This window comes from Octopus sinensis, linkage group LG13 (genome assembly GCF_006345805.1).
Source record: "Octopus sinensis linkage group LG13, ASM634580v1, whole genome shotgun sequence".
Classification (NCBI taxonomy): domain Eukaryota; kingdom Metazoa; phylum Mollusca; class Cephalopoda; order Octopoda; family Octopodidae; genus Octopus; species Octopus sinensis.
The window spans coordinates 55645933-55662008 of NC_043009.1; the positions used below are offsets into that span (position 1 = coordinate 55645933).

A 16076-nucleotide genomic window follows, 5' to 3' on the forward strand; every position below is an offset into this window, starting at 1 on the left:
CCATCTAGTTGGTGCTAGTGTTGTTTTAAAAATTTACTTTTGTTGCCATACTAAGTCAGCAGGGTGGTGAGAGGTTTATTTTTTTTCTTTCCATAATGCACCTAAGTAGAATTTGAAATAGAAACTGGAAGAGTTTGCACAAATGTCATAGGGTATCTCTCCTGATGCTCTGATAATTCTATCAACCTGCCATGAATTGGCACTTAATTTGCCAATCCTGAAAGGGTGAATGATGTCAATAAAATTTGAACTCAGGGCAACGACCTGAAATGAATACCACAAGGTATTCTGATAACTTACACTCTCCACTATTAATTGATCATGTTACCGTCATTATTAAACTGGTATTTGGATGGAATTTTGACGGATTAAAAATGAGTCGTATGTCAGTTGAAGTTTTAAGTGGATTGAAAACTGAAACATACCATATATGAAGCTTCTCTTGAGGGTGCAAAGCATTGCATGGATTGAGCACAAGGCCTAAGAGGAGAGGAGATTAATGGCCATATTTCATCTGTATCTACTATTATTACTGAATAAACTTTGCTGATTGTTGCTACCAAGCTGAATACCAGGCCATATCAAGTGTTATATTTAGGAAACTTTTGAACACTAATAGTGAACAAAGGTCACACAAGCATATTGATGTTGTTGGCAGAGAGACACAACAAAACAAACTGAGGACCTACTGAAATTAATAGCAACCAGAGATTCTTAATATGGCATGGCAAAATGCATCCTTGTAAATAGGAGAAATACTACAAGAGGGTGTGTATTATTGTTAATAATCTAAGTGAATTAACTATAATTGATATATAATACAGAGCCTCATGTATAAGAGATGGGTGTGTATAACAGTGAGTCTACAACAATTATACATGCAAACACATGCAAAATATATAAAGTTTATTTAATTATCAAAGTTTCAAATGACATGACAGATTTATAACATAGACCAGGTGGGTGTCACCTGATCTAAGTGCGGAATTAAAATTACTTAGGTGGTGCAAACCCAGGTCCAGAATATTTTACAAACAAGGTCAATCTTTTTAAATCTTAATATCAAAACAAACACAGGTATAACAATAATAATTATTATAATATTTGTGCATCAATTAAATCAGGTAAATCTAATAATGGTAAAGTAATGCTTAAAATCAGCCCAGGAATGTTTCTACCCTTGTTCATTCTAACGAAGTTTTACAAGAAAACGTTCAAAATATTTTCATCAACCCCTACCCAAAATTTTAGAGGGTACACTTGCATTTTCTACATTCCTTCTTCCTGAGCCTATAATATCTACCTGTTACTGATATTATCTATTTCAGTGGGATATGTCGCTGTCAGGTGAATGACTAAACTGCATTGCCAAGAGAGAGGTACGAGTATGATGTAACAGCTAAATTCAAGCACCTCCATAGTGCATTAGTTGAAGCCTGAACTAAGCCTGGACCAAGGGATATCTTCCCTCAGGTTATGAATTTTTGATCGATGAAATATATGCTTACAAATAATTGAGTGTGTAATATTAGAATCAAAAGCCATCCTTTGATTGACGTTAGCAAACATCCATCAATATCAATTAATACTAGTTGTTTGGATTGATCAGTATTAAATTTCAGCCAATAACATCTGTTAGTGTTCTCTCAACCTCCATCCTTTCAGTTTGGTCTTGAAGAGTAACAACAAGAGTTTTCTTTTAAAGCCAAAATACAAAGGGATTGAAAAGGAATGGTATCAACCACCTCAAACAATCATAATGTTATAATGTAAAAACAAAAATATGAAAAGAATAAGAGGAAAACTATATTGTATTTAAATAGACGCTATAAGGAGTGTGTGTGTGTGTGTGTGTATATAAAGGAGGAGAAGAGAGATGTGTATACAAATTCATTTAATGAATGAGTATCCAGATCAATGAGTGTAATGATTTTGTTTTCTTTATACTCCTTTATATCAGGTCACTAAGAATGGAATGTCCAGTTTTGAACTGAAGTTTATTTCACTTTATCTCAACAAAAAGCAATGCAGTTAATCAGAGTATGCACTTAAATTATCAACACAATTTTGCCTTTTTATTGGTAGTTTATGCCGGCAGTGTAGATTTCTGGAGAGCAAGAGGTGACGAAATCGCGAAAGGCTGGTTTTGCATCTTCTTCAGACTTGAAGCTTATTCCTGGCAAAAAGTTGTCTAATACCTGGAAAACATTATAGTCTGTCGGTGCAAGGTCTGGTGAATATGTTGGATGACTACTTGGATGACAGTTCAGTTCCTGTAACTTAGTAACATTCTTTGTGCAACATGTGGTCGAGCTCTGTCTCTATTTACCAATTTTGATTGTTTAATTGCAAGTTCACTCATCATTTCATCCAACTGGTTGATGTATAACTAGCACTATGACCTGGCGTTGCTGGGTCTAGTGCTACTGCTTGTTGTTCGTTGCCAGGTTGCAGTAAGAATTTCTCACTAAATCAAAAGCTAAGTTTCTTATCACATTTCAGCCCGGGCCAGTTTTGTTGTTTTTGAGCTAGTTGGAGCTTTTTATGAGAGTAATTAATATTCATTGGACTTCGGCAATGCCCATATGCCCATAACTAAGTTAGTTTATTGATTTTTTTAATGGCTTTCTGGGGTGACTGGGGAAATGAAAAGATTTTCAAGACCACCCTCAGACAGTTTTGAAAGCCCATAAAAAATGTGAGCCTTTTACATGAATAACTGTGGATTTGTATAAAGGACACATAAACACACAGACATTTTGCCATTTATAGATATAGAGATCTGCTGTAATTGACATACCGGGTCTCATGAAACTGTAGTGAATGACACCAGCACTGGACTACTAAATAGACACCATTACCTTTTTTTTTTGGTGAATATTCTTCTTTTGGATTATGTTTTGGCACTTCCACAACAGAACTCACATTCATAAACATGAATTTTTGATCAATGGGTTCGCAAAAATTGATTTACAAGAGAAAACTTACAATATAATCAGACACCATGAACTGCATTTCGAAAAGTGATGATGTAACTCTTCAATGTTGTAAAACAAAGAATTGTCAGGATAAAACATTAGAGTTAATGACTGTTAAACTTGATGCATAAGAAAACTGGACATTTCATTCTTAATGACCTGATATAAACAAAGACAGGAACAGAGAATGAACTCCTGATAATCCTGTCTGCAATTTCAGATAACATAGTAGGATGGGATTTGAGAAGATTTGGTTACTATTTCTAGCAGACTTAATGAGTACACAATACACTAACTTATTCACTGATACCTAAGTGAACTCTATTGTGTTTTCATAGTGCTGTAGCTGAATTTTGACTTGATATAACTTTAATTCCTTATTAGTGTATTTATTTTATTTCACAGTTTTATTTTCATTTCACTCTACAGTACAGACATGGTTGACATATGTAATTTGATTTATTTTTTAATAAAATATTTACATTTGAACATTCTTAGATAGCCTTCCTTGCTTGAGCTGATCATTCAGTTTCTAAACAAAAAGCAGGACTTAAGGAGGTATGTGTCATATTCAGAAGTACAGCACAACAAAGAAGTGTTAATGCCATAGAAATAACACAAAATACTGAAACAAAACCATGCAGAAGCTAAATTCTCAGAGAGTTGATCTAAATGTGTTTCAATCCATTTCTGGTTAATGGCAATCCAATCTCTTCGGTTGGATATCGAAACTCCAGCTAAATTGATATCCTCTCCATAATCAGTGTGATGAATAATTAATGTCAATGGGAGATGGTAGGAAGACTTAGCTGAACAAATTGAACAACTAATCAAAATGCAGTCAAATTTGGAAGATGTGAAATGCCTGTCTTTCTTCATGAAAGGGAAAAATAACAATTAAGAAATTAAGAGGCAAAGACTCTATTTCATATGAATGCAGATTTCTTAGATACAGTGCAGGATTAAGACTGTAACATAACACATTTGGTCCCTAGGCCTTATTGAACTCTACTATATTCAAACAATCAATCGATAAACCTTTATTTATATCATTATTATTGCTGACCTTTGATCCCAGATCAGCCCTGACCCAACAGACCTCTGATTGCAAATGTTTTAACTGCAACAATCCTATTCTTTCTTTCTTTTTTTTTTTCAGACACTGAATCTAAGAGCACATTATCAAAATGTATCTAATTATTTTAGCTTGTGGGATGTGATTTAGTAAAGTATTTGAGTGCTATTTCAACCATATTGAGTTTCCTTTCTTTTTGGTGAAGCATACTATCTTAACACTTAGCACAGAAAACGTGGTCCTCACTCCAGATGTTAGGGAGTTTGTTGATAAAAATTTGGATATTGTTTTATTTATACATAACTATATAGAAGTTTCATTACATGTTTGTTACACTTGCACAGCAAGGACAAAAGATTGGGCTGAATCAATGAGTGCAGGAGTGAAAGGGAGAATCAGAAATGATAAATATATATTATATGAAATAAGAAGTTATATAATAATAAATACAATATATAAACTTATTACATTCATAAAATAGCAAAGAAATAGAATGAGAAACACAAAGTAAAACAAAACTTCCTGTAATTATAACCATATTTCAATGCAATGGGCATAAAGCTTGAGATTTATTGAGGAAGGAATTTTAGTTTTGCTGAATGGTGTGTTCTGCAATGCTGGTTCAGTCACCAAAGAGAGAGAAAGACATGATTGAATAATGTTTTCAGTGTTGTAGTCATGGTTACCTTGTCTCTAATATGGACACATGATTTAAGACTCCAAACACATACATCTCTCCATTTTGAAGATGCCAGAAGGTTTGCTGAAGGAGATTTTGTTGCTTGATTGAGGAGGTTCAGCTAAAACAAAATCTAGACCTTCGTATTGGCTTCGCTTCCATACTAGTTGGAGGAAGAAATATAAAACTCATGGATATGTTTTTTGAAAAGTGTGAAAAATGTTTGCTTATATTCTTGGGAAAAGGTATGGACACCATACATTGTTATCTTCCTCATAAATCTAAAACTTCTTGTTCGTGTAACTAATAGAAAATAGGTTTTAAAAAAATGTTATTTTTACAATAATAAAAACTGTTTAGTATTTCACACACACAAAGATTTGATTAAGAATAAAGGAAACAATGCAAAAGGAACACAAACATTGTTTTTCTTTTTCTTTTAGTAGAAATGTTAAAATATGGAAAGCTAAATTAAAGAATGACAAGGGAAGGAAAAAAATAGCAATATTTACCTTTTGAACAATTCTTCCAGTTCACTTCTCCTAGTGAGAAGATGATAGAATTTCACAAATTCTTCACTATCCAAAGTTTGCTTACCATAACGGTTGGCAGTTTTGTTTGTGTTAGCTTCCTTTAAAAGAAAAAAAAAATGATAATTTCTAGCCTTGTGTCTTTGTTAGAAACAATTATTAAAATTATTTATAGTCACACAGTACTGATGCTGTAACCTCTTTAATTATGCTCCCTATTGAACCACAACCTATGGGCTTGGATGAGAAACACTCTTGCACTATCTTCTATTAAAGTCTCTTTATGCTATTCATATCTGTCCTTACTTTATATTGCCAACTGACTGGATTATTCTCATTGAACCAAGTAAAAAGGTTTTCAACACAGCACTCACTCACAGATTGCTCTCAAATTATTTGCCACAGTTCCAAGGCCCCAATGATAATTTGCAGTATCATGACCTTGTTAATATCTTTATTCCAATGTTTGAGAATTTCGTTTTCCAAGATTCTATAATACTCTAATTTTCTTTCTTCTTTTTCTCAACTCTGGTTTCAAAAGGGTACATCCAGACATACTTTCTTTTTCTCATAACAACAACAAAATCCAACTTGTGCTCTGTCCTATTTTCAGTATGTGTAGGAAAATCCCATATCTTCACATCATTGTCTTGAAGAGCTTTCATTTCTATTCTCACAAAAATAGTCAATGCTCCTTTTTTCATATCAAAACAAAGAAAAAATATTGAACCTCTCAAAAAAATTCCAATGAATCATTGCAGCAATTTTCTTAAGCCTGTACTTTTATAATCATTTTGAGTTAACTTATTTCTTTATTGGCCACAAGGGGCTAAACATAGAGGGGATAAACAAAGGTATTAAGTCGATTACATCGATCCCAGTGCATAACTGGTACTTAATTTATCGACCCCAAAAGGATGAAATGCAAAGTCAACCTCGACGGAATTTGAACTCAGAACGTAACGGCAGATGAAATACCACTAAGCATTTCGCCCGGCATGCTAACGTTTCTGCCAGCTTGCTGCCTTATTTTGAGTTAACTGTTGGCATCTTATATGATGTGAGCTATAGCCTCATCTATATCACTGAACATTCTATGAGTTTGACTCAACTATGATTTTGTTCTTTTAACCATTAGTTTCTCAATACAATTTATCTTTAGCCATTTGCCTGTCCTGTTTATCACATGGACATATTTCTCTGGCAACCAGGAATCATATATGATGTACATTCCCAATTTTTTCAACCACCATAGTAATTTGGTACCTATGAAAGAAAAGATTTATATTAATTACTCAGAACATGAAACGGGGGCTAACTAAAAGTCTGAAAACAGGTATTAATGTCTAGGACAAACTTATGAAATTTTTTGGACAGGTAAATGATTAAGGTTTGTTCCTCTGCTGCTAACTTTGCACCAAATTACAGACGGTCCTTTACTATCAGAAATGCAATGAGCCAGTGATTTACCCATTGGATACTTGTAACTAATAACACTTTTGTTCACCTGTTATGAAACAAAATACATTTATTAATAAATGAAGTATAAAAAAAAAAAGAAATTAAGAACATGAAATAAATGCAAAAGAAATTACATTGAAAATCTGCAATATGTATTTCTTCTTCATGCGTGCATTAAGGCTCTTCAGTAGTTTAACCAGTTCATCGAAATCCACTTCACCATCAGAATTTTTGTCAGCACTTAGAAAAGCATCTCTGATCCATGTGAAAAGATTGGTTAAGGAACTTGTATGTCTTTGGTTAATATTACAATAACACTGTGTAACACAATTTTTGTCCTTGGGTAGCAACTGTTATTTCCTATTTGCTTACCCCTAGAAATTTGGGAATCTAGCTTCTTAACCACACAGCCACACCTTGTTTCAAGTGTGTGTGTTAATTTGATGAGTAACAAGGCAAGTTGATCAAATGACTAAATACACATTGTCAAAATTAACAAAGGATCTATAAAATTTATTTACCATAAATCCTCGAGCATAGTCCACCCTTGAGTATAATACGCAGGGGGTTTTTAGGGGGCTGTGCCTCTGAAAAATCTAAACCTTGTGTATAATACGCACCCTTTTTCTAACTTGAGTCATGTGTAATTAAGCTAGCAGCACCTAGTCGAACAAACACTTCCGCGTATGCGATGATGTTCTTAACTGTTATATGGGAATGTAAATATGTTTGCAAATTGTGTTTGTTACATGTTATTCTGTGTTCTGAATACTTTTATTTTAATAAATGTTGCTTACTGCAAGTTATGGATGATTCTTTTATGACTTCATTACTTTCAGGCTTAGCTTAAAGTATTTTCACACTCAACATCACAAAAAGTGTCTGAATAAACATTGCCGGACAGCAGATAGAGACTCGGACATTGCTTAGAAAATAATTTTCATTTTTAACCTCGTATATAGTATGCACAGGTATTTTGATCTTTAAATTTTGGGGAAAAAATGCAGATTATACTCGAGGATTTACGGTAGTTTACAACAGCAGAGTTGTAAATTAAATGCAAACAAATACACAGACAAGAATGCACAGAAAACAGAGAATATACATGAACTTCAGTTTACAAAATAGATGCATTTTTTAAATGCATGTTGTTACTTAACCCCAGGTCAACTCTGATCAAGTAACCTTAGCATCATCAATCATTGTCCTCAACATTTAACATCTGTTTTCCATGCTGGCATGGGTTGGACAGGTTAACATGAACTGGCAAGGCCAGGGACCACGCCAGATTCCATAGTCTGTTTTGGCTTGGTATAGCTGGATGTCCTTCCTAATGACAGCCACTATTTTTCTATACCTATCACTATAGGTGGGTATCTATCATAGATGGGTTCATCATCATCAGAATCATTTTAACCTCTACTTTTTCACTTTGCATGGTTTGGATGGAATTTGATGAGGTGCAGTTTTTACAGCTGGATGCTCTTCCTGATGCCAACCCTCCAAGTAAGATAATATTTCTTCATGACCAGACATGTCTTGGAAGACTGGAAATGAAGGTCACTACGTGTATGATGGTAATACTTGCTTACAACTATCATGTAATGCCAGGAAAAGGGGACAGTAACACACACACACAAAATCCTACATGTATGTATCCATACATAAATACAATGGGTTTCTTTCAGTTTCTGTGTGTCAAATCCACTCACAAGTCTTTGGTCGGCCTGGGGCTCTAGTTGAAAACAACTGCCCAAGATGTCGCACAGTAGGACTGAAACTGAAACCATGTGGTTGGGAAAAAAACGTTCTTACTACACAGCCATGCTTGCGAATATAAAGCTATCAACCATCAGTGAAACAAAAGTTGTATCTAATGAACTCATTTATTATAGAAACAAAAGATTTGGTTGACTATTATGTTGCTAAAGAATCATTAGAAACAACATTTAATAAAGCAATTTATAAAAAAACAGGAACAAAGGATATCTGTCATATTCTCTCTCTTGTTGGGCAGATTTTTCAGAGGCAATCACATGACGAAGTCCTCGTACCCACATGTCTCTAAGATTTTCATTTGGACTCATCAGTGTGACAAGATTATGGCGTGCACCAACCACAATACTAAAACATTGCTCTTTCTGGAAAAAAAGATATAAAACAAGAAAAATAAGTTAAATACACAGCAATAAAATAAAAATCCAACATAAAACTAAAATGAAATGATCAAGAATTGTATGCCTGCACACACACACACACCTGCATATGCGCAAATATGCAGAGAGACTGGAACATGTAGATACCTAAACAGATACCCATACATGCACACTCAGACAGATATATAATGAGAGAGAGAAACAGAGAGAGAGAAGCATACGCCCACATCCAAAGATAGACAAACATATATATATACATACATACAAATACACACATACCAGTACAGATATACGGTTACTACATGAAAAGAGAGAAGAGCACGACATACTGACACCTGCAGACAGCTAAAGACAGACTTATGCACAACCGGAACACACACAGATAGACATACACATTTGTATACACACACACACACACGTTTATTCACACAAGTGAATATATATGCACAGACAAATAAACACGCACTAATGCAGACATTCAGCTACAACATAGAGAGAAAGAGAGAGGTGGCGAGAGAGGACTAGATCTACATTCAGACACACATACACACCCACACAGATAGATAGATACATAGATAGATAGATATAGACATACAGACAGACATACACATGGGCATACACACTCAAAAATAGAAACTTGCATTCTGTATACTTTCTTTTCTGAGCAATTTGTAATTATGTGTGTGTGTGAAGGTGATCAATACAATAATTCAGTCTAATAAATTAATCAATAACATGAATCAATACAATAAGTTACTACAATAAATCAATATATAATAACAATATATTTTACTGCTAGGATGGTGGATCAGTAGAATTGCTAATGATAAATAAGGCACCTTGTGCTGTATTGTTACAACACTTTGTGCCATGAGTTCAAACCGAACCAACATCAAATTTAGTTTTCAGCCTTTTGAAGGTTGGGAGAATGGATGTCAGCAAAGTAGTACACTAAAATAAAATAGTACATTAGGACACTAGTAAAATGCTAGTGTTATTGACTCTTTTACTTGTTTCAGTCATTTGACTGTGGCCATGCTGGAGCACCGGCTTTAGTCGAGCAAATCGACCCCAAGACTTATTCTTTGTAAGCCTAGTACTTGTTCTGTCAGTGTCTTTTGCTGAACTGCTAAGTTACAGGGATGCAAGCACACCAGCATCGGTTGTCAAGCAATGTTGGGGGGGGGGACAAACAGACACACAAACATATACACACACACATACATATATACGACGGGCTTCTTTCAGTTTCTGTCTACCAAATCCACTCACAAGGCTTTGGTCAGCCTGAGGCTTAGTAGAAGACACTTGCCCAAGGTGCCATGCAGTGGGACTGAACACGGAACCACGTGGTTAATTAGCAAGCTATTTACCACACAGCCACTCCTACGCCTTCCCTCAAACTTGAGGCAGTGTGGTAAGAAGTTTGCTTCTAAACCACATGGTTCTGGGTTCAGTGCTATTGCATGGCATCTTGGGCAAGTGTTTTCTACTCTAGCCTTGGGCTAACCAAAGCCTTGTGACTTGCTTTGGTAGACAGAAACTGAAAGAAGCCTGCTGTGTATATGCACAAACACACACACATGTGTGTGTCCCACTACTGCTTGACAACTGTTGTTGGTGTGTTTATGTACTTTTATACACAAGCAGTTCAGCAAACCAAACCAATAGTAAAGTACCAGGCTTAAGGAAAGAAAGCACTCGGATTGATTCATTCAACTAAAAATTCCTCAAGGCGGAGCCCCAGCATGGCCATAGCCTAATGACTGAAACAAGTAAATAAAAATAGGAATATTAATATACAAATCAACTTATTGTTTGGGAAGTAAAAGTGGGAGTTTGCTGGATATACCATAGAAAAAAGGTATCAAAAGTTATATTTGAATATGACGGATCCCATCCTAAAAGAAATGGCTTCTCATAGTCCCTCAATAACAAACATCACTGGACGTTTTTGTACAAATTGACCCCTATTGATGTAGACAACTACAACCTTTTGGTATTGTAACTCATTGTTATCCCCATTATGATATTCATCCCTCATAGGATCAGCCTTCACATCTTTCCCTATCTTCCTTGGCCTTTCTCTTCCACGGATAACCTTCCACTTGGATTGTTTGGCACTGTTTCACCAAGCTACCATCCTCCATATGGATCTTATGCTTGTATCATCACAATCTTCTAACTGTACACTACAGTAGACTCCTCTTATATTCAGGTTTTCTCTCAGATCATTTGTGTTCTGTCATTTATGTATGTTAACATGATACTTTCAGTTTTACATGCCCAGCCCTTTTCTTCCCAGCCTCCACAACCCCTGAATTCATTGACCAGGTTTCACAACCCTACCATGCAATATCACACTTCATATTTGCTCATCATGTAATCTAATTGTCACAGAGTGAATCCCTTTGTTACCAAGCAGAGGTGATAGCTCCTTGAAAACCCATACCATGCCAGTGTTTGCTGTTCCCTATGTGACCCATGTTCAAAGTTTATTTTACTTTGGAAAATTTGGAAAAAGGAGGTAAGAAAAAAAATTACTCAGTCCATGCTGTAAAGTAATTGGTGTTAGGAAGGGCATCCAGCTGTAGAAACCATCCCAAAGTAGATACTGGAGCACAGTACAATCTTTGGATACTGTCAAACTGTCCAACCCATACCAGCATGAAACAGACATTAAATAATGATGATGAAATTCAGGTATTTCAGTTGGTATTCAATACTTTCAGCTTAAATAAGTATATAATAGCTTACTATGTTATGTACAGGTATTGAGTTCTTTATTAAAATTTATGTTTTGTTCTAGGAGCAGGAGTGGCTTCATAGGTGCAGGAGTGGCTGTGTGGTAAGTAGCTTGCTTACCAACCACATGGTTCCAGGTTCAGTCTCACTGCATGGCACCTTGGGCAAGTGTCTTCTACTATAGCCTCAGGCTGACCAAAGCCTTCTGAGTGGATTTGGTAGATGGAAACTGAAAGAAGCCCGTCATGTATATGTATATATATGTGTGTCTGTGTTTGTCCTCCCAACATCGATTGACAACCGATGCTGGTGTGTTTACGTTCCCGTAACTTAGTGGTTCGGCAAAAGAGACCGATAGAATAAGTACTAGGCTTACAAAGAATAAGTCCTGGAGTCAATTTGCTCGACTAAAGGTGGTGCTCCAGCATGGCCACTTGTAAAAGAGTAAAATACATTATCATATATACCTCAACCCATACACACACACACTCGTTTGTTTGGGGCACAAGCAAGAAAAAAAGTATTCAATACATGTAATAGGACTTTGAAAATTTGATGACTCACTGTCATGACTCAGAGCTGTTAGCAATAAGAAATAGTTCCACTGACAAAATAACTTTGTCAACCATTTCCTGCCAGTAATATCTTCAGAGTAGTAATACGTCATGCAAAAATATGCAAGTCATATGTGCTTCTCTACTGCTCTCCCAGAAGACAAGTGCTACATATCAAATGTGAAATGGTAACAATTTTAACAATTAAAAACAAAGTTGTGAGGGACCAAATTTCATAGGCTTATAGTGATGGTTTTTACAAACTATGTTATAATGCTGAGCTAGAGTAAGTAAAAACATCATCGTCATCATCATCACCACCACCATCATCATCATCACCATCATCACTGTTTTAATGTCCACTTTTCTATGCTTGATTTGTTCCACAGAGTTTATTGAAGCAGATTTTCTACAGCTGGTTGCTTTCCATGTCACCAAACTTTACTTGTTTCCATGGCCAGATATGGAGAATATTGGAAATGAAAAACACTGCTTGTATGACAGGGACACTCATTTACAACTGTCACATGATGGCAAAACGAGGAAATGCAAACACACTCACACACACACATATATATTTAATGCATATATATGATGAAATTCCTTCAGTTTTTGTGTACTAAATCTACTCACAAGGCTTTGGTTGGGTTATAGTAGAAGTCACTTACCTAAAGTGCCATGCAGTGGGAAGCAGGGAGCAAACTTGTTAACCATACAGCTACACCTGTGTCTACATGATTTCAAACTAACTTAATCTTTGTTTTCTGAGTGTATATTAAGAAAATTTACCATTTTTAGTGAGTGAGTGAGTGGCACTCACCTGGCTTAATCAGAATATAACCACCAACCAAATTCACAAGCAAAACAGATTACTTCTTTTTTCATGGCAGCCAGATAAAAAAGAAGTAAAAAAAAAAAGGGTATTCAAAGAGAAAATAATAGTTTGAACATGCTATAAAATTCTTACATTTAGGTTTCGAAATCTTTTCGTATGGCTGTTCTCTCCCAATCGAATTTCAATTATGTTGTGTAGAGCAACTGTAAAAGAAAGAGAAGGAAAATATTACTACCATTTGTATTGTTCTGGTCATTGAGTTGCTAGTAAGGTTGCTTTATAAATATTTTATGAACAGTAACATCTTGAAAACAAAAGTTTAATATTTGATTTCATAAATATGTGAAATTGAAATTTGTGAAATTGATAAAATAAATATAATTTGCAATTAAAATTTGCAGTTTATTGTGACTTAAAATTCCTGCAACTTCATGTAAAACCTTTTGCCAAGGTCTGCCTGCAGTTAGCATCTCTCACTGTCACTCAAACTCACTCTATCTGCTGCTTTAGTTTCCCTCTACCCATGTGACCAGCATGAAACACGTTGCACTTTATTACATTGTATAAGGCACACACACAAACAGAATGAAATTTTATGTTTAGATTCGTCTAAAAAATAAAAGCTGGTGTTATGTTGTGTCACTTCACACCCTGTAACTTAGTGGTTGACATACAGAGACCAATAAAATAAGTATTTCATAAGTTTTCTCTCTCAGATTAGTCCTTTTAATGTCTAATATCGGAGACTATTAAGTATTTTAATAGAATTGTAAGAGAATTAAGAAAGCAAAAAAAGGAGGGACACATGAGACAACGTTGTTCTAGATATACAACACCTGAAAAGACAAGCTTGTCATGTCATATATAGAAAGCCTTTTTTTTTTATTATAGTTCTGATTGATTGTAGTTGACCTAGAGCTCAACAACAACAACTAGACTGGAATAGTTAACAATGGTTTGCACCAGTATAAATCAGTTTAAAAAGCTAAACAAATCCGGTGTATGTTAGTGTGATCTTTTGAAATGGAGCTTTTGATCATAGAAAGCTTGAGTCATGGTCAAGTTGTTTATCAAAGACTCATAAGCAATACATACAATTGCAGCTCTCATGGAATGCAGTTACACAGCTGATGAAAGGAGAGGGGAGAGAGAGAGAGGGTAAAGGGGAGAGAGAAAGGGTAAAGGGGAGAGAGAGAGAGAGAGAAAGAGAGTGGTAAAATGTTGAGAGAGGCATTTCCTTAGTGAAGAAGATGTCCCCCCCCTCTCTCTCTAAACGACAACATAGGAACCTAAAAAACATTAGTAAGTGATAGTGCATGCTGATAGCAAGTGATGGCCATTATCTCTATATCTACAAACGGCAAAATGTCTATCTGTGTATCCTTTATACAAATCCACAGTTTTTCATGTAAAAGGCTCGCATTTTCTATGGGCTTTCAAAACTGTCTGAGGGTGGTCGTGAAGATCTTTTCATTTCCCCACTCACCCCAGAAAGCCATTAAAAAAAAATTGATAAACCAACCCCTTATGCCCATAAGTTATTTTGCAGCCAAATTCGAGTTTTTTGCTTTCTTCTGCCTCCTTTTTTGTCCGACTAATGGCATGTGCACAGTCCCGCTAATTTTCCATGGTGTGAAAACCGAAGTCCAATAACTATTAATTACTCTCATAAAAAGCTCCAACTAGCTCATAAACAACAAAACTGGCCCAGGCTGAACTGTGATAAGAAACTTAGTCCTTGATTTAGAGAGAAATTTTTACTGTGACCCGGCAACCAACAACAAGCACTAGCACTAGACTTGGCAACGCTGGGTCATAGTGCTAGTAATTATTAAGGCTGGAATATGGACAAAATCATTTGAGCACTGGAAAAAATGCCTTGCAGCATTTGTTCCAATTCTTCACATTCTGAGTTCAAATCCTGCTGTGGTCAACTTTATACTTGACTAGTACTTTATTTTATCAAACCTTAAGAGATGAAAGACAGAGTCAATTTAATCAACTCTCTGTCCCTAAATTTCAGGCCTTGTGCCTATATTAAAAACAAATTTTATTTTTATTGCTGTTCTTGTCTAGGATTTGGAGAAATGCCTTGCAACATGTTCCAGCACTTTACATCCTAAGTTCAAATCCTACCAAAGTCAACTTTGTTTTTCGTTCCTCCAAGCTTGATAAAATATATTACCCATCTAGTACTGAAGTAGATGGGACTGACTAAATCCCCTCCCTTTAAACTTAGTGGGTTTGTATCTAAATCAGAAACTATTATAAGCATCGTTATTATTATTATTATTTTTAAGGCAGTGATCTGGCAGAATCGTTAGCATGCTGGACGAAATGCTTAGCAGTATTTTGCCTGTCGCTTATGTTCTGAGGTCAACCTTGCTTTTGTACTTTCAGAGTTGATAAAATAAGTGCCACTTGAACACTGGGGTTGATGTAATCGACTCATCCCCCTTCTCCAAAATTGCTGCTTATGTGGCAAAATTTGGAATTATTATTATTATTATTATTATTATTATTATTATTATTCAGGTGGTAAGCTGACAGAATTGTTAGCATGCTGGGCAAAATGCTTAGCGACATTTTATCTGTTTGCACATTCTACCATGGTCAACTTCACCATTCATGTTTTTGGGGTCGATTAATTAAGCACTGGGGTTGATATAATTGGCTAGTCTCCTCCCCTAACATTTCAGGCCTTGTGCCTTTAGTAGAATGTGAGCTGGCAGAATCATTAGCATACTGGACGAAATGCTCAGCAGCATTTCTTCTAGATTCACATTCTGAGTTCAAATGCTGCTGAGGTCAACTTTACCTTTCATCCTCAATAAAATAAGTAGCAGTTGAGCAGTGGGAGTCAATGTAATTGAGTAGCTCCCTCCCCTAAAATTTCAGGCCCTGTGCCTATAGTGGAAACAATTATCATCATCATCACCATAATTATTATTTAGGCCCTGTAAGGTTGCAAACTAGCAGAGTTGTTACTGCACCAGGCAAAATGCTTAGCAGTATTTCTTATGGTTCTATGTTCAAATGCTGCCGAGGTCAGTTTCGTCTTTC

General features: G+C 35.6%; 1 protein-coding gene across 4 annotated transcripts in view; it reads right to left on the reverse strand.

Moving 5' to 3' along the window:
• Positions 1 to 16076, reverse strand: part of LOC115218529 (1-phosphatidylinositol 4,5-bisphosphate phosphodiesterase delta-1) — a 154740-nt gene that overhangs the window by 69721 nt on the left and 68943 nt on the right. For all 4 annotated transcript variants that reach the window (XM_029788399.2, XM_029788398.2, XM_029788400.2 and 1 more), the window contains exons 3-6: positions 13146 to 13216; positions 8713 to 8864; positions 6858 to 6987; positions 5245 to 5363 (exon numbers count right to left, since the gene is read on the reverse strand). In XM_029788399.2, the coding sequence (XP_029644259.1) occupies positions 5245 to 5363; positions 6858 to 6987; positions 8713 to 8864; positions 13146 to 13216 (472 nt within the window). The remainder of the gene's footprint in view (positions 1 to 5244; positions 5364 to 6857; positions 6988 to 8712; positions 8865 to 13145; positions 13217 to 16076) is intronic.